Source organism: Bos indicus, chromosome 2 (genome assembly GCF_029378745.1).
Source record: "Bos indicus isolate NIAB-ARS_2022 breed Sahiwal x Tharparkar chromosome 2, NIAB-ARS_B.indTharparkar_mat_pri_1.0, whole genome shotgun sequence".
Taxonomy (NCBI): Eukaryota; Metazoa; Chordata; class Mammalia; order Artiodactyla; family Bovidae; genus Bos; species Bos indicus.
The window spans coordinates 95956469-95975330 of record NC_091761.1 but is presented as its reverse complement, the minus strand read 5'-3'; the positions used below and the strand labels follow the sequence as shown (position 1 = coordinate 95975330).

The 18862-nt window shown below is 37.9% G+C and overlaps 1 protein-coding gene across 2 annotated transcripts in view; it reads right to left on the bottom strand.

Moving 5' to 3' along the window:
• Positions 1 to 18862, bottom strand: part of CCNYL1 (cyclin Y like 1) — a 36941-nt gene that overhangs the window by 15752 nt on the left and 2327 nt on the right. The window contains exons 2-4 of one of the 2 annotated variants that reach the window (XM_019975973.2): positions 9332 to 9406; positions 7481 to 7515; positions 2003 to 2103 (exon numbers count right to left, since the gene is read on the bottom strand). In XM_019975973.2, coding sequence (XP_019831532.2) covers positions 2003 to 2103; positions 7481 to 7515; positions 9332 to 9406 — 211 coding nt within the window. The remainder of the gene's footprint in view (positions 1 to 2002; positions 2104 to 7480; positions 7516 to 9331; positions 9407 to 18862) is intronic. The other variant, XM_019975978.2, reaches the window with a different exon arrangement.

Genomic DNA, 18862 nt, shown 5'->3' with positions numbered 1-18862 from the left:
CCAAGCTCAGCTGCATCCTGGGATCACCCGGGACACTTTAAACACTGCCTGGCTTCTGCTTCAAAATGTTCTGATTTAACTCCATTAGGTACGACCTGGGCATCAGGATTGTATTTAAAGCTCCCCAGGTGACTGCAACGTGCAGCCAAGTTTAGGAATGAATGAGTTAGGGTTAAGATCAGAATCTCTCAGGATGCTTTTGTCTATAAAATCATGCCTCAAACACATCATTCCTCAGCTTGTCAAAAGGGGTGTGTGTGTGAGAAAGAGACAGAGAGCCAGACAGACCCACAGACTCTGCGTCTTGGAGGCAGGGAGGAAAGGTGGAATCCATGTGTTCAGAGATACACATCTTGAAAAAGTTGCACAGGTGATTCTAATAAGGCTCACCTACCCCACTGAAAACTAATCCCATGGTACTTTTCAGAATCATTCCTAAAAGCCAATTTGCCCTAATTTTCTCAGTAAACCTTTATTTCACCAATAATGAATGTGCTGAATGGTCATTTTTAAAACTTAATCAGAGAAAAATTTACTGTATTTCCAAACATTAAGACTAGGTTGAGAATAAAAAGCATGAAACCTACTCATCTGAGCAAGGTTAATCTTTAAAACTACTTCTGAATTATATACTGGAACATCAGGCTCTTTTGAATTGAAAAGAAGCTGTGACTCTAGCCACAGTGAGAGTAGTTTTTTAACCCACAGATTTAGTGTCTTGGCTGAATAAAAACACTGATTTCGAGAGAAGTGCCAAAACTCAGGACTTTAAAGAGCAATGGGGCTCAGTTTTTGTTGAAACACGATTTGACCAAAACTAATAAGAAAGTTACATTATTATGATTGTGAACTGGTTGTTTTTAATTAAAGTTAGAAGTATACTCATCATTTAAACAGCTAAAAAATAAAAAGCCTTGCACATTAAAAATGAAATTAAATGTATAAGCTAATTATATTTTTAAGACAGAAAACTAAAATTAATGATAAGGATACTAATATTTTCAAGTAGCATTTCCCAAACTGTTCTGGAAAGTTAACATTCATATGCTAAGGAGACACTAGTTAATGTTCCTGGACAACTCCAACAGAGGCATGGAGGTCTGCATCCTGTTTGGTTTTTAATTCTCTCTTAAATAAACTTGAACATTCCCATCATTAGGGCGTTCTGAATTGTGCATCTCCAATTGTGGACTATGAGGGGCTTCCAGAAATGGAGGAATAGTTTTTGTCATCGTAACACTGTTCGTGTCTTCTTAAGTATAAGCCTGACCACAGCCTTGTTTCTGAAACTTCATCTCTTTTATTGTTCTCTGCTTTGATTGATACAGTGTGTTGGAGATACACATATATAAACAAAAATTAAATGTGTCTATTAAGTTAAAATCTTAGTTGAACAAATTTCATCTATGGAGAAATTAAGCTTGAGAGTACGCCCCTTGAAACAGTTTTGATATATTTTCCCCCTCTTTGGGGGAGAGGAAGGAGAAGTAAAATTTCATACAGAAATACTGCAGGAAAAAAATGCAGGGTGTGATAAATCTGACGAAGTCCAATTAAATTTAACTGCAGATTCGCTTTGGTGCCAGTAGGGGACACGCTGTTCCTTCTTCTAACGGTAGCTTCCAAACTAGTATACATTGTTGTAGGACACTCCCAACTCATAAAGAAATACTTTTTTCTAGAAACATACAATAAAAAGGTACCCCTCTCTTTCTCATTATGTTCAATATTATCTTAACAATAGAAATCATCAAATAAGATTTACATTTTTCCTGGGATTTCTTACTTGCTAACTGACTTTCCCTTCTATCATGTACTCTATAATAAAAATGGAAACTGAAGACTCATATTTAGGTCCTTGAAACCAACATATAGTTGACACCAGTTTCTTAACCTGATCACTGAAAAGGACAAATCAAATGAATGAAATTACGTATGGCTAGAATGGTTTCAGCAAGAAGGGGGTCTGTCACTCAGCCCTTGGCAACCTAGTTGTACTCACCATTTTATTGTGGTTCTAAGATTAGGCTGGCTGACTGTGCTGTCATCTAGAAATATGGTTGAGCATGAGCTATACTTTTTAGTAAGCTGCCCTGGAGATACCTGAAGGGGAAGGGAGATAGAAGAAAATGTCACAGTAAGTTAAACCTATAAAAGTGTGTTTTTTCCTTGGTTAAAATGTCAAACGATAAAGCATTAAGATTTTCCTTACACTCCATGAACTGCTGAGTGCTGCATCACGTGCAGCTCCATGGGAAACCTCTGTACTCTAACTTCCACAGGCAAGATCTGAGAAATGTGGTATAAACTGCTGCCCTTGATACAGGACCCATAAATGAACCTGGCAAGCACCTATTATAAATTGCCTTTATAATAATGTAGAAAGCATATAGTAAGATTTCAGTGTTTCTTCCTTAAGCAATGAAATGCAGCGGAGATTTCTATTTCTATTCATTTACTACAATAAAACGCACTGCTTTATGTAATATCGATGTGAGAGCATTCCATTGCAGTAAATGAACGCCAATCATAAGTGTATTAGCTTGGGAGACAGTGTGAGGAAACAAGCGTTTTTGAGTCAGAGGCTGGGCATGCCAGGGCTGCTCTATCACTCGCAACCTGGAGGCCATAGATCTCTCTGGGCCTCAGTTTCCTTATCTGGAGGACAAAAGGGTACAGCTTTAAGATTCTCTCACAGCCAAGAAACAGATAAAAGCAGCTCTGAGAATTTAACTTCTCATTTCATGTTTAAGTAAGACTGCCATATATTAGACAAGTGAGAGCCTTAGAGAATACTTCCCACTCATTGCAGTTTTATTAATTCTTCTCTCCATGCTATCTGACGCTCATCATGGCACTCTGGTGCCTTGCACACGCTGCTCTCTGCCTGCACTGGCTTCTTCTTCCTTCTTGTCCCAGCAAACTTGACCCCATGACCTCCAGCATACCTCGGCCAGCAGCCACACCACTGAACTTCTCCCTTTCTGCACACTTACACATCTAATTCACCACCAGTTACATGGTCTCAATTGCTTGCCTGGTATCTCCCTCCTAAGTAAGCAAGCAAGCTCCTCCAGGTTACAGAAGATTCTTACTCCTCCTACTCCAGTTGCTGAGCACAGAATCTGGGACAAATTAGGATTCAACAAGCCTTTGACAAATTATTTAAGATCAATTACAACTGGAAGGTAAATCATACTAATGATACACATTAGAACTATCTGCAGTGGTGCTGGATAGGTGACAAAGAACTTTATGAGACCCTCTAGAGAATAAACTGTCTTTAAAACACTTTAGAAGTATCCATTTATTTGTGAAGAGCCCAAGAACAAGCCATAGTCAAATACTAAAATAGCCTAAACTATGTTAGGACAATTCTCTTCCTTTAAGTAAAGGCCAATACTCAAATCCCAGTCACTGTCAGTAGCTCAAAGTAATAGCATTCTTTAATACCACAGAACACAAACAATTTCAACACTTGGTTCTGTTGGTTTTTGTTTACTAATTCAGATGAGCCTTCCTTCCTCCTATTAATATAAAGTAGTTTTCACCATGCTGTCACACTCTATCAGTGTCCTCCACAAATACATCAAAGGTGAAACAAGGAGAAAATCTAGTCGATGTTTTTTTAAAATACAGACCATTTAAATAAACAGTGCCAATAGCCAATAATAAGAACTATCCAAATGGTGTATAAACCACCATTTTGCTTCTTCCAGATATTTTATGGCAAGGCCACTTACTCCTTTATTAACAAAAAGTTCTAGACAAAACATACCTGAAAAGTACCACTATTTGGAGGAATTTCTCCTTCAAGCTAGAAATGATTTAAACTGAAACTTACATATTTCTTAAGCTATCTGGTTAATGTGTAATTTTAGAATCTCAAAGGAGACACAGCATGAAAACTGAACATTTATTCAAATGCTTATATTCTAAATGAAGTTATCTTTTACAAGGTCACTACTATTAAGAGTATGATGCACTACACATAGTAAAAGTCAGTTCTGACTATAAAATCTATCTATGAGGGGAACAAACATAGTAAGAAAATGCACCAAAATATAGACTCGTTGGTAGAGCTTTGGCTTTGGGTGATATTTATCCCATTTTTCTCTATTAAAACTTTTTCTCTATTATGAATTATATCTGTTTATCTTTGGAAATATTAGTGCTGAAATATTTAAGAAGTTTAATTAGACGTGGCACTACAGACCAAGGCGGGGTGGGGCTCATTTTAGTCTATCAGCAACCTACAGACTACTAGCTAGATCCTACCAAGAAACAGTGAACACTTCTCCAGGCCTACTCCTGAAGTGATTCAAACTTTTGGCATCTACTATTCACTAAAGGATGGCAGAATTAAAGTTTCTGAGCAAAGCCTGGATATATTAGCTGCCAACAGCTCACTTTCCCCTCATCTCACTTTAAAATTTAAGGTAACTGTCCTTTATGATTAAAGCCTTATCATCGCTGGCTCAAAACCTCAATAAACTACACTGACAAAGATTAATGATATAAAATGCAAATATAAAAATCAAACAGCAAAACCCACCACTGATACTTTAATGTTCACTGAAGAAGAGTATTTACTGTCATTCAGAGCTAAGGACAGAACCGATGGACTTTTACAATCTTTACAAGAAGGGAAAAGGCTTACTTAGTAGACCTCAGGTTTAATGGCAGAGACTAGAAAATAATCATACTGGAAGACTAATAAGTAACAATCGCCCGCAAAACTTATCATTAAAAGTCAAGCACCTGTTGAAATTCTGCCCCCACCCAGTGAATCTTCCCATCCTGCCTATTGCCTCTGAGTTTAACCCATCAAAAAAAATTAAGCTGAAATTCACTTTTTTCCTCCCCTTTCCACAAGTTTTAGATGTGTTTATTAGTAATTATTAAGACTTTTACTTAAAATTTTGTAATACTCAATGCATTAGTGTGGGGCTTCCCTGGTGGCTCAGTGGGTAAAGAATCCACCTGCCAAAGCAGGAGACGTGGGTTTGATTCCTCAGTCAGGAAGATCCCCTGGAGAAGGAAATAGCAACCCACTCCAGTATTCTTGCCTGGAAAAGTCCACAGACAGGCGAGCCTGGTGGGCTACTACAGTCCATAGGGTTGTAAAAGAGTCATGTCTGACTTAGCAATAAAACAACAAGAAGTGCCTTAGTGTAAACTACTCCCTACATTACTACACATTAACGGACAATGTGGCAGGATAAGTAGTTTGAATAGGATTCTTAATCAAGGTCTTAGTAGAAATGTACAGTATTCTAATTATAGATATAATAGAAAGTATTGTCTGAATCAGTACCATTAATTATACTGAATTAAAACTTTTAAACTTAGAATTTATATTCAAAGTATAAATCCAACTTAGAGTGGACTAACCACAAATCTACTTCCTTTCCCCCTTCTTTCAGAGATATCATCTCATTAGAATTAAAAGTATTTTTTAAAAAAGCTATACCCAAGACAGGATAAACAGCAGATGATTTTTGATGTTTGAAAGAAGAAAAAACTAGATAAAGGAGTGGTAACGGACATGGCAGAACAGAGGAAGCACAACCTTGGAACCTACAGAGTGACTGGGATGGGAACAACAAAACCAATTTGTCTTACAGAACCTGAGGCAGGTTCAGAATTCAGAGGCATGGTCACCAAATCCTTGCAGTGAGGTCTATCAGTTAATGAGTTCGCAAAGTGATGCTTCCAATTAGATCTTAACAGTGAGGGAGAATCACATATTTGAGGGAAACCTCCAAGAAGTCAGAGATCAAAACAGGAAGAAGGCATCGACAGGAAAGATAAAAATGCAGGAGCAAATAAAAACTTAAAAAAAAAAAATCTTCAACATCTACAGAAAGATGAGAAATTGCATCAGTGAAAAAAGAATAAAAGGATGGAAGAGAACTCTATAAAAATAAGGTAGACAAAACAATATATTCAATAGAAGGATTAGAGCAGTCAAGGAAACCCCCAGGAAGTAGGACAAGAAGCCAAAACGGAAAACAGGAGGGGAAAAAAAATCTGTGCAGAAATATGCTCTAAAATTTTCAACATCTGACTAACAGGAATCCAAAAAAAAAAAGAGAAAATACCAAAGACGCACATAAAAAAATTCACTAGAAGAGATGTTCTGTATGTTTAAAGGCCCCAATAGAGTGACAAGGTCTATATCAAACCATGTTATGAAATTTCAAAACCCCACAAAGACAGAAGGTACTACAAGGTTCCACAGGAGGAAGGAATGGAGAAATGACTAATTTGGTAAGATACAATGTACCAAATTCAACAGATTTAAGAGCAACACTGTAAATGAGAACACGAGAGAAACATCTCTAGAACTGCAAAAATTAGTTTCAACCTAGAATTCTACACTTTATCAAATATAAGGAGTTTCATAGAGGCTAGGTCTTTAAAAAATTTTTGCCCATGTGCCTTTTTCCAGGAAAATGTGCTCCAGTAAAACAAGGGAGTATAACAAGACAGAGGGAAACAGAATCTAGGACATAGGGGATCCAACATCAGAGAGTAGTGATGTGAGATCCCAGGTGACTTCACACAGATATCCCAGGAAAATAGGCACAGAGCCCATCTAGGAAACACTAGTATGTAGAGGGTAGGAAGACAAAAGGTTGGCAAAAAGTGTCTCCAAGAAAAAATGGAACAGATGTGGTTTTGTGGACGGAAAATATTTTTGATGGGTATGTGACAAATGTTACAACATTTGGGGGAAAAAATAGCTGTTAAAAAACAGGCAAGTGAATATAGTCAGGAAATTAATTCCACAGAAAAAAATGAAGAATGTGAAAATAGGGAGATTGGCCAGGGAGCTACTCAACTGTGTTTGGCTGTGTGAGATCATGCTTGCTAGAAAAAGCAGAATTGGATTATCCTGAGAAGTGCAGAAGTGCTGAGATTTCATTAACATTGAAGAAAAAGAATGAAAGGTGCACAAGGAGGCAGCACGGAGAACCACACGGCTCAGCGACGGACAACACTTGGTAGTCGGAGTGATGTAGACAGTGATTCTGATTTAATAAAAACTGATGCACGCAAAGGGAACAGAAGGAGGGAGATAAAATCATGGTGGACAAGGAAGTTAAGATTTCACCTGCTGTGCCAAGAAGTCAATGGACAGTGCTAAAAATTAAATTACCTATTACACTTTTATTACTTTGGTTAAAAACTAAGATCAAAAATTTAAGGCAAAAGAGCTGAAGCTCGATCTTTATATTATAACCATATTATTGAAATTTAACTTAAATGTCAGGACCCTTAAAAAAAAAAAGGGAACTACTAAGTCAAAAACCTTTCTGAATTATACTTGATAATTAGGAACTAGACATTCAGAAAATTTATAAATAAGAGGTCAATGCTAACAGTATTGGATCCATCATACTTTTTAGGAAATCATGGCAGACATGCTTTTAATTGAACTATTGATTTCTTAACTTTTCAACTATTTACTTACATGGTTTAAATGGTTGCTCTTCCTCTTTTCTCGCACTAAGAATAAAAAAAATTAACTGATGAATTCCGATACAAATACCATAGAAAAATAAGTCACTAGTTATCTGATGGATTACCAATATACACAATGAGTTAAAATTTCATTCTATTTTTAAAAATAATTTCCAACAAAACATATAACTTAAATCACCCAGCAAAATGAATCCTATAAATAATATCTAAAAACTTAGTTTTACTATTTGACCTAACAGATACTCTGTATTAGGTACAAATCAAAGACTCTCCATTTACAAAAGAAAAGGACAAAGCAAATTAGGCCAGGTGAGATATTTAGCTAATAAAAAAATTTACCAGCTGCACAGTATGTAGTATTTTCTAGTTCTACATGTACATTAGTCACCAGGATTAACAGATGACAACTCTAAGAACCAGTTTCTGGTCAAGCAACCATGTCTCTGGAAGCATCCTGAACCACTTATTGGTCACCTACTCAAACACCCAAGTTAAAAAATACAGGGCCTTTACACACTGGAAAGCTCTATAAACTTTAACATGTGTGCTGACCTCACTAACATGCATTGACAGAACATAGAACTGTTTTGCTCCAACAAAGACCAGAAGAATATAAGCTCAAAGAGAGTCTCAGGCCACACTCGTTCCCATGGCATCACAAGCATGAATTCCTTTAGACTGAAGAGAGACAGGGGCATGAGGTTGTGTTTCTTTTACTCTCTCCACTGTCTCTCTACAGTGTGAGCAGCTCATGAGTCTGGAAAAGACTGAGAAATACAGTAATCCTAACTAGAAATAACTGCCTCAAGACAAAGAACACACACTTTAAGAAAATGCAGGCGCCCTCAGGCTGGAGAACACATGGTGCACTCCGAGAGGGCGTGAGCGCTCTGTGCCCCACCCCCACGCCTGGCCCTCTTCTGGCTGGCCGTTTCTGAGACAGACCCTTTGATAAAAACCGGTAATCTAATGAAAATAAAAGAAAAAGAACCCTCTATTTTTTATTGTGCTGCATTACTTCAAATATTGTAGAACGTTCACTTGTATTCCTGCTCTCATAAACAACCGAAAAACTTGATCATGTGTGGCTTTTTAGCAAATAAACTAGGATTTAACATATATTAAGGAAGACAAGCAGGCAAGACAACAAGCAGGAGTGCAAAAACTTCCAGTTCTGATTCTCATCTTAAAACAAGCAGGACACCAGAAATTTACACAAGGTTTCCCTTACTGAGGATAACTTTCTGGAAAACCCCATATGGCAGGCATGCTGCTCTGATTACCCTGGCCCAGCACCACATTAGGATGAGAGAACTTTGAAGAGCTAAAAGTTCTTATAAGAACTTTTAAAAGAACTTAAAAATTTACATGAATCTGGATGTGAGAAAGGTTCATCTGGTTGAGCACTGTGCAAAATGGTGCCAAAATCACAAGACTCAATTCCCATACATAACAACTGATTTTTTTTTTATCAAATGAAAACCTAACTGTGACCTAAACCCTATCATTCATCTTTAACTCATGTGCTCTTGGAGCAAGAGGAAAAGGACAAAGTAGCATGGAAAAACAGACCACAACTAAATCATGTGGCAAGCTGACTGTGTTGATAAAGAAGTAGCAGAGTGTATAAACAGATGGTCTAAGTGTTTCTCATTAAAATAGTGACACCTAAAGTAAAAATGTATCATCACATATTAAAATATCAAATATTAAAATATTATCACATATTAAAAAATAAAATATTTAAACTATTCCAAGTGTTTTTCTGTATCTTCCTAAAATACACAAAACAAAAACAGTTTTCAATCTTTTTCTCAGGGGGGGAAAAACACTGTCTTACCGTCCGTTTGAGATTTGCTCAGAAAAATTGTGCTTGCCCTTGGGTGGTCAGAAGGGTTTGATTCCAAAGCTAAGTCTGCACAGGAAGAAGAGAGAAAGGTGTGACAATTAGTTGAGTAGAAAAAGACATGACTTTTAAAACAGCTACACATTGATTTTAATCACGTTTAATAGCCTTAAGAAGAGCTTTTAGTAATGACAAGAAGGAAACTGTAGTAAAGGCAACAACATAAAAATTCTATTGGTAAACAGAAAAACTGTAGAAATTCTCCAAACATGTGGAATAAAACCAGGGCTATGTCTTAGGCTTTTTTTTTTTTTTTAAACTTGCACCTAATCTATGCCTCCCCTCCTATTTATTGATTAAAAATTCAGTCACCTCTCTTTAAGCTGATATTACTAGCAAATTTCAGGAAGTCTCAAGAAGCAAGTTATGCTGTAGTCAATTACTGTCAGATACCAGCTCAATCTATCAAATATGCTATAAACAAATGAGCTGCTTTTGGCAAGTGTTCTTCAGACAATCCAATAGCTAATTCTAACTCCACTCAACAGTTGGCTGCCGTTTATCTAGGGGCTATTCATCATGGCAGATTTAAGAGGAATACATAAGAGTTCAATGTTCTGATCCATAGGAACACTTCCAAGATGGTGATTTTTAACTCTGCCCTCTATTTCCAAAGCTAAACTCTCACTTTTTCCTTTCATGGTGCATGATTAATAGAAGGCTTCAATAAGAGTACTTCCTGGAGCACATCAAAGGGCTGCTTGAAAAAAATTTTGCCCATACCTACGTAAAAAAGGTGGGTCTGCTGGCAGTTCACTTTGCACCAAGGTGGGAGAGTCTTCTATTTAGGCAGAAATATCAAGCAAGCACAAGCTGCCACATTGGACAGTAAGGTTGTTGTTTAAAACAAACATAAAAGCCCTATGGGCACTTACTCAGTGAAGTCCACCTCAAACCAATTAAACAATCTTTTAAGAAACTAGACCAAGATTTTTAAAGAGTAATAGTTAAGGCAATATTTCCCAAACCACATAATAATTGGCCTATTTTTAAAGGGGTGTTTGGTGGTCAAAGTGATTTACATGTTATCCCTGAGAATCAAAAAGCTATATACATTGATATATTAAAAACCAACCAGTCCAGTAGTGAATTCCGTCTAACCCAGCATTTCACAAATGTTATCTACCTAGAACCCTTTTCTTCCTCAAAGAAAGAATTTTGCATGAACAGTAATTTGGGATTTCCTGGTTTAATGGGAATTTTAATGTTACTGCCAGCATTATAAATTTACATATGTAAACCAACTGCTTTGTTCTTCATGAAAATTCCTTCACTGCATTTGGAGTTTATTAAGCTATTTTTGGAGAAAATATTCTATTCAACAGTTTTATGTAAAAGACCCATAAAATTATTTTAAAGTTTTTTACCCCCTACATATTTGAAAAATTCGACACCGAGAAAATAAATTATTTCAGTTGTACACAAAGTTGACAGGCAGAGACTTTCGACCTAAGGCTTCTGAAAGGATTCATGACTACTTATCTGTACCAGAAAGTAAACAGGCTACACTGGAATCTAAAAAATAAGCAGAAATGCTTGCAAAGTAGCCATATTTTTCATCAGGGTTTATGGCATGGTAAAATTTAACAAGAGTCAATGGAAGTCCAGGAAAAGTAAGTGTCAGGATCAAAGAGAAGCAAGCTTTAACATACACACACACACCCTGTACATACACACACCCTGCACACGCACACACACCCTGCCAAACCAGGGTGTGCTAGTGGTATGCTATGATGTGCTACTACAGATCTATATAGAGAAAGCAAGAAGGCTGGGATAAAAGAAATGACATGCAGGAAAAAGGTAAACTTGCCCAAGTGATCAGAAAAGAGCTGGCACTCCCCCTACCCTACTCTAGAGGTTTCAAGGGTGGGCACATGACCCAGAACTGGCTAATAGACTGCAGCTTTCCTGGGACTTTCCAAGAAGCAGAAAAAGGCAGAGGGGTACCCTAGGCTCCTTAGCTAATCTGGAGCTGCTTGGACACTCCTCTTGCCATCAAGAGGGGAAAAGCTTTTCGGGAGAGATCAACAGAGGAGAACAGAACTGAGACAGGCTGTGAGGTCACTGAACTCCTGGGTCAAGTACTGCTTAATTTACTCTATCAACTCCAGTTATATAAAAGTCAATATATATGTATTTTTAATTTAAGCTATTCTGAGACATTTTCTCAAACTTGCAACAGAAAGAGACCTGGTTAACCAGCAGAACTGATGATCACATTGAAGGTGGGGAAAGGTAAAAGTCATTTGCTCATTGCTTTAACAAATGTCATGAACAAAAATTTGCATGCGCCAAAATGACACTATTTAAAAATTAACCCACAGATTCACAACCCTTACTTTTAGTTGTTTTCCTTACACATTAGAAAAAGCTCTAATTAGTGTAGAATTTATGTCTTCTTGTTATTAACAACCCTTCTACATCTGACTGTTGCATATTTACTGTTTAATGAATACACAACAGCCCATCAAGCGTTATTCCTATACTGTACTTAGCCAATTCCCTATTGCTGGGGTTTAGGTACTTAAAACATTCTATTCTTTGATGAGGAAACTTTTCATCTATTGTTATACAGCTTTTTAAATAAATAATGGTTTTATCTCCTTAGCAAAGATCTTCAAAAGTGGGATGTCTAAGCCAAAAGGTTAGATCATTTTCCTGGCTCAAGGTACAGTGCTAAACTGCTTCCTGAAGAAGGTGGGGCCACATTAATGTATAATGCTACCAATCATGGCAGTTTTAGTTCCTCCCCCTGCTCTGCAGAGTTGTGGAGGAAAAAGTCCTACTAACAGAAATAAGGAATAACACTGTAGATCTAATCTGTATTTCTTTTGATTACATAGTTTTGACCACTTTCCCATAATTATCAGTGTCATTTCCACTGTGGTGAGCTGCCTATCATTTATAGGTACTAAACATACTAGGGCCCTACTGCTGTCAATCTGCATGAGGTTTTCAGAAAATACTAATCTTCTGTTTACAGCCTATAGAACAATTTTCTATACAACTTGCACTTTTTGCCAGTGAAAACTACATCACTATTTTAGACTTGACAGGTAAGCCATTAGACAATAAACTCATACATACACACAATATTTCTGCACACTCCATTAACTGTTTTGCCAAGAGTCTAAGGAGACGATGAAAAACATGTACCATACTCTTCACTGTCACAAAGGTAAGACTGTCAACTAGGAAGCAAAGCATTACCACCCACCCTTCCCCTCATCCCCTCTCCCGCAACCAGCACACACAATAATGTTAGAGGTATTCTGAGAAATTACTGTGCATTTTATATGCGAATTCTTTCTAAAATTACTTCTTTAGCAATCTTTAAGAATGTTTTAACCCAGGAGAAATATTCTTGAGCTCTTGATTAGGGGTTATCATTAAAGTTATATTTTAAGAGCCATCACTTTTATATTATCAATTTAAATTGCAACTCATTTGACAGCATGATAGACTTATGAAGAAAAAGGATGACTAGAAAAAATTAAGCTCAGGTCTTAATATAAACACTCCCAGGAGGAAACCTGTATACCAGATCACTGAACGCTGCTTTTCCTCCAACCTAACATTCTATCAATCGTGAGATCCATCTTAATTGCAGATGTTAAAAATGTGAAAATAAAGGCAACTTAGAACATTCAAAATGCATTACCAAAGCCTAAGTGTTAAAATTATGCTGTCAAACTGTCAATAAATGATTTTTCCCTGTCAAAATATCAGAGAAAGTAGTGACCAAGAAATCATCTGACAGGAGACTAATGCCAACATATTGACTTCAGTTCAGTTCAGTCACTCAGTCGAGTTCGACTCTTTGCGACTCCATGAACCGCAGCAAGCCAGGCCTCCCTGTCCATCACCAACTCCCGGAGTCCACCCAAACCCATGTCCATTGTGTCAGAGATGCTATCCAACCATCTTATCCTCTGTCGTTCCCTTCTGCTCCTTCCCTCAATCTTTCCCAGCATCAGGGTCTTTTCAAATGAGTCAGCTCTCTGCATCAGGTGGCCAAAGTATTGGAGTTTCAGCTTCAACATCAGTCCCTCCAATGAACACCCAGGACTGATCTCCTTTAGGATGGACTGGCTGGATCTCCTTGCAGTCCAAGGGACTCGCAAGAATCTTCTCCAACACCACAGTTCAAAACCATCAATTCTTCAGTGCTCAGCTTTCTTTATAGTCTAACTCTAACACCCATACATGACCACTGGAAAAAACATAGCCTTGACTAGACGGACCTTTGTTGGCAAAGTAATGTCTCTGCTTTTTAATACACTGTCTAGGTTGCTCATAACTTTGCTTCCAAGGAGCAACCGTCTTTTAATTTCATGGCTGCCATCACCATCCGCAGTGATTTTGGAGCCCAGAAAAATAAAGTTAGCCATTGTTTCCCCATCTATTTGCCACAAAGTGATGGGCCTGGATGCCATGATTTTAGTTTTCTGAATGTTGAGCTTTAAGCCAACTTTTTCACCCTCCTCTTTCATTTTCATCAAGAGGCTCTTTAGTTCTTCTTCACTTCAGTTCAGTTGCTCAGTCGTGTCCGACTTCTTGCAACCCCATGGACTGCAGCACGCCAGGCCTCCCTGTCCATCACCAACTCCTGGAGTTTACCCAAACTCATGTCCATTGAGTCGGTGATGCCATCCAGCCATCTCATCCTTTGTCGTCCCCTTCTCCTCCTGCCCCCAATCCCTCCCAGCATCAGTCTTTTCCAATGAGTCAACTTTTCGCATGAGGTGATCAAAGTATTGGAGTTTCAGCTTCAGCATCAGTCCTTCCAAAGAACAACCAGGACTGATCTCCTTTAGAATGGACTGGTTGGATCTCCTTGCGGTCCAAGGGACTCTCAAGAATCTTCTCCAACACCACAGTTCAAAAGCATCAATTCTTTGGCGCTCAGCTTTCTTCACAGTCCAACTCTCACATCCATACGTGACCACTGGAAAAACCATAGCCTTGACTAGACAGACCTTTGTTGGCAAAGTAATGTCTCTGCTTTTTAATATGCTATCTAGGTTGCTTTTTATCTCATGCTTTTTAATATGCTATCTTCACTTAATATATTGCAATTAAACAGGATTGTCAGCATTTTCTGGGCCAACTTCTGGGCTCCAGTTTACTTAAAGGTTTACTCCATTTACTGAACTGCCCTATCACCCCTCAGTTCAGTTCAGTCGCTCAGTTGTGTCCGACTCTTTGCAACCCCATGAATCGCAGCACGCAGGCCTCCCTGTCCATCACCAACTCTCAGACTCACGTCCATCATGTCAGTGATGCCATCCAGCCACAGTAGTATAATATATTAGTTTTATGGCTAATAATACATCTCACGTCTTACGATCATCTGGTGTTTCATCTGAGTCCACACTTTGCACCCTAGCCAAGTGGTTCTTGCCCGCCGATGCTGAACTGGGCTGTCTCACCAGAGGGCACACAGCATGCTCCTGCAAGCCCCTCTACTGCTACTACTTCCCTAGCTTCTGACCATCCTGGCTTCCAAACTGCTTCTGAACTTGCCTCTAACTGGGTTCTCAGTTCTGCCTTACCTTAATCCTCAATCAATGTTGTAATAATCATGACTAAGAGATGATATACAGGTAAATATACCTGGCTTTATGTATTTCTAAAGAGTACTTAGGCTTCTTGGACTTTTAAGAACCTTTCTGGGTTGCAAGCTACGGTGATTTCATTTCACATTATGCAATGTTACTGTTTTAACTCTTAAAGTTTTATTACTTTAATACCCTAAAAATAAACAATTTTTTAAAAAGGGGTGAGAAAAAAGGTAGTATTGCAAAGCAGAGCACAAAATGACATCAATAAATTCTGTTCCTGTACATCATGTATTTGGAATTTACAGTCCTCATCTATCAAGGTTTTAAAAATGAATAAAACCTTGGACAACTCTGTACCTCAGAGAACAACCCCTACACTGCCTAACTCAGAACATGATGAGAATCCAATGAAATTCAAGAGTAATGTATACACCATAGCTTCACTGAGTTACATAAGCCCCTTCGCCATGACAAGGCTGCGATCCATGAAGGGGATATACTATATAAAGCATAATAAATGACACATGAAAGCTTTCACAAATTAACTAAAAGCCAAAAGTGAACATTTAGCATTTCACAGGAAAATTTATCTCCACTCATCACCCTCAGCCAAATAATATCTTAAACAAACAATGCTCTGTTGCTGTTCAGTCACTAAGTTGTGTCTGACTCTTTGCAACTTCATGGATTGCACCACGCCAGGCTTCCCAGTCCTACACGATTCTGAGTTTGTGCAAACTCATGTCATTGAGTCAGGCTACCCACTAAAGGAAAGAGGATAAGAGTGTAGAAGGGCAGGCATTTCTCCTAGTGTTCTTCCTTTTTCTTCTTTAATAAGCAAATACATACCATTTTTCCTGCTTCTGTCATGGAGATTAGTGTATATTCTCTCCCCATTTTTTTTCAGGTTAACATCCCCTGGAGATGAAGTCATTAACAGTGGAGAGAGCTCTTTCACAGTCCCTAATTCTTCACTGTCTGGATGTGCTAGTTTACCAGTCCCTTACTGGACATCTGAATTATTTCCAGTATTTTGCTACTGAAGATAATGCAACATATGCGGCCTATACCTTCAGAATAAATTCCTTTAGTACGATCTCTGGATTAAGTGAGACTGTGCCAACTTCCCCTTCAAGGGGTTGATCGATTTCCCATTTCTACCAGCAATATACGAATGTAGCTTTCTTCAGTGTCACCAAAGAATGCAGTGCCAAGTTTCTGAATTTTCTCCCAACAGAAGCTACAGTAGTTGTATTTTCATTTCTCTTATGTGTGAGGATATGTTTAAAAGCCATCTGCATTTCTTTTTCTGTGACTTGTCCCATTCATATTGTGGTTAGCCTACTTTTAGATTCACTCAGTTTCTTCAAGTCGGCCTATTTCAGGCCCTTATTAATACTGCTTTTTTGTTCATACCACTGTTGGCTCTCAGCTGAGCAACTACACCAGCCTCCTAGCTGGTCTCCCTGCTTCATTCTACCCCTGCCCACATTAGAGTAGCTGGTCTGCTCTCCTGCCCTCCTCCCCTTCTTTAAGAATTATTATTCCCTTGCATATAACCTTTCAATGGTTTCCCATTACAATTAGACTAAAATCTGTATTTTTTCTTGTCAAGGCCTTAATCCCCTGATATTCCTCCTGGCATTCTTTCACTCAGCTGCAGCCACCCTTTCTGTCCTCTGCCTACCCCAAGCATATTCCCTTCTAAGGACCTCACATGGCTCCCCCTCACTCCTAGGATGCTCACTGGTCACTTAAGGAAACCACCCTCAGTAAAACTCCTCCCCAGTCTGTGATCATCATTTTCTTTCTTCTCAAGTGTCTCGCTACTTAACATTATTCCTGTGTCATCAGCCCCCCCGGCACCTCTAGGAAGTAAAGACCAGAGTTAGGGTTTGGGTTTTGTCTGTATAACCTCTGTCTGTCCTGCTCCTAAATGGTGCCCAATAATCATCCATTTCAGTGTACCCCAGATCATTTATGCTTCTCCTTAATTTTCCTTCATCATCTAGGATTCCTTCTAATGCTGTCCTTTGATGTGTCTGTCACCTAAGACCAGCATTAATTTCAGATCTCTGAGAGTGGTAGTTTAGTTACTCAGAATCAAAGACACCGACAGGTTTCCAAGAACCACAAAAACCTAAGAGAGGAAATCTACTCTTCACTGAAAAATCAACGGTAACTTTAATTTGGGGAAAGAACATTTAATGTTAAAATACCTTAACTACAAAATGACTCACCCTATGAATTTAATTAAGTCATAAGACAAAGTGTACTACCAGAATTCTACAGGGAAGTACATCACATCACTTTTTATGTCGATGCCCAGAATAAAGCAATATAATGGGATTATAAAAGACAACCATAAAGGGTGGGTAAATGAATGATGCTCCAACCATTAAACAGGCGATAAAAAGCAGACTGTACAGCTACATGCAGCTGCATGGAAATACATCCTGGAGCGTGCTTCAGGTGTCAGCATGATTCCAGGAGCTTCCCTTCTTCACTTTACAAGAGAAAGTTACAAAGTGGCACACAAAGAACAATTTCATACAACACAACGTTCTATTTATATGTATACAAAAGGTTCAGGAAGAATCAACACCAAAGTATTAATAAAAATTCTTGATATTCTGAGTATGAGTGAACTACTTTTCAGTATTTTGTAAATCTTTTACCTCAAATGTTTATTGTTATCAAAAAAGTAAAAAAAAAAAAAAAAAAGTGTTTATAATAGCTACTGAAAAGAGGGAAGACCTGTTGCTCTGAGGTTTTTTCCCCATTACATCGTCAATTCCTTCCCTATCCACTCTTTGGAGGATGGAAGGAAGGAATCATTTGAGAGCACACCTTGTACCAGAAAATGAGCAAAGTTCCTAAGGGCACAATATAAAGGCTGTTTGAAAAGCAGATGCATAATAATAAAATCAGATAATAGGACCATAGCATCTTATTTTCTATTATTGACACTAATATCACAGTTACATTAGATAACACTGTTAAAGGCAAGGTAGCAACAAAATTCTTTTAAGTCTGATATTTATACTAGGTTCTTTAGGAGTTAACTGAAACAGCTTGAAGAAATCATGTTCTTCTCAAAGGTTTCTGAAGAACAAGACACAGCATCATTTATGTTTGATTTTGTCTAAGTAACCAAATAATTCTTCACTGCAGAAAAGCCAAAATGTTTTATATCAATGTATTTCTCAGTTTCCAGGGAAACTGATATAAAATTGTCTGAAATAAAAACATTAAGAGCAAACTTCCAATGTGCTTGCACTTTACATTCGGTGTTCTGACCTTGTTTCTATGGAAACTTAATAATAGGCAAATGCTGAAACTGAGGTTTCTCTTATCACTTTATTGAATGCCAAAAAAAAGAGAGACAAATTTAAGTAAAATTTTAACAATCATGTCAAACATAAAAAGGTAAATTCTGTACTCATGAACTCTCTTTTTCTAGTTCCCGACTTAGCACTCCTCCTCACTAAATGCTTTGTACCTTACCTGCCTGCTTACCAGCTTCTCCTAATGTCCCTCTGTCCAGGGCATTCTCGGCTTCAATTCGAGGTCAGCAGAACAAACTCTTTCGAATATACCAACATGTTTACCTGACTGGTAAATTTAGGCTATTTCACGACTTCTTTTATTCCTATCCATTGTAATAAATGTACAGACATAGAATGGAGAGGTAAATGTTGCTTCTGAGTTGTGAACAATAAACTCAAATGGAAATAATCAAAACTGAAGTTGAGATAGGCCTATCTTACAGATAAATTATAAAATAAAAAGTGCATTCCAAATAGTTTTTTTTAAGCACCCAACAACTGAATTTGGTGTATCTACCACTCTCAAGTCTGTCTCTTCTGTTCAGCAGCTATGTTACACAGTTATTTCA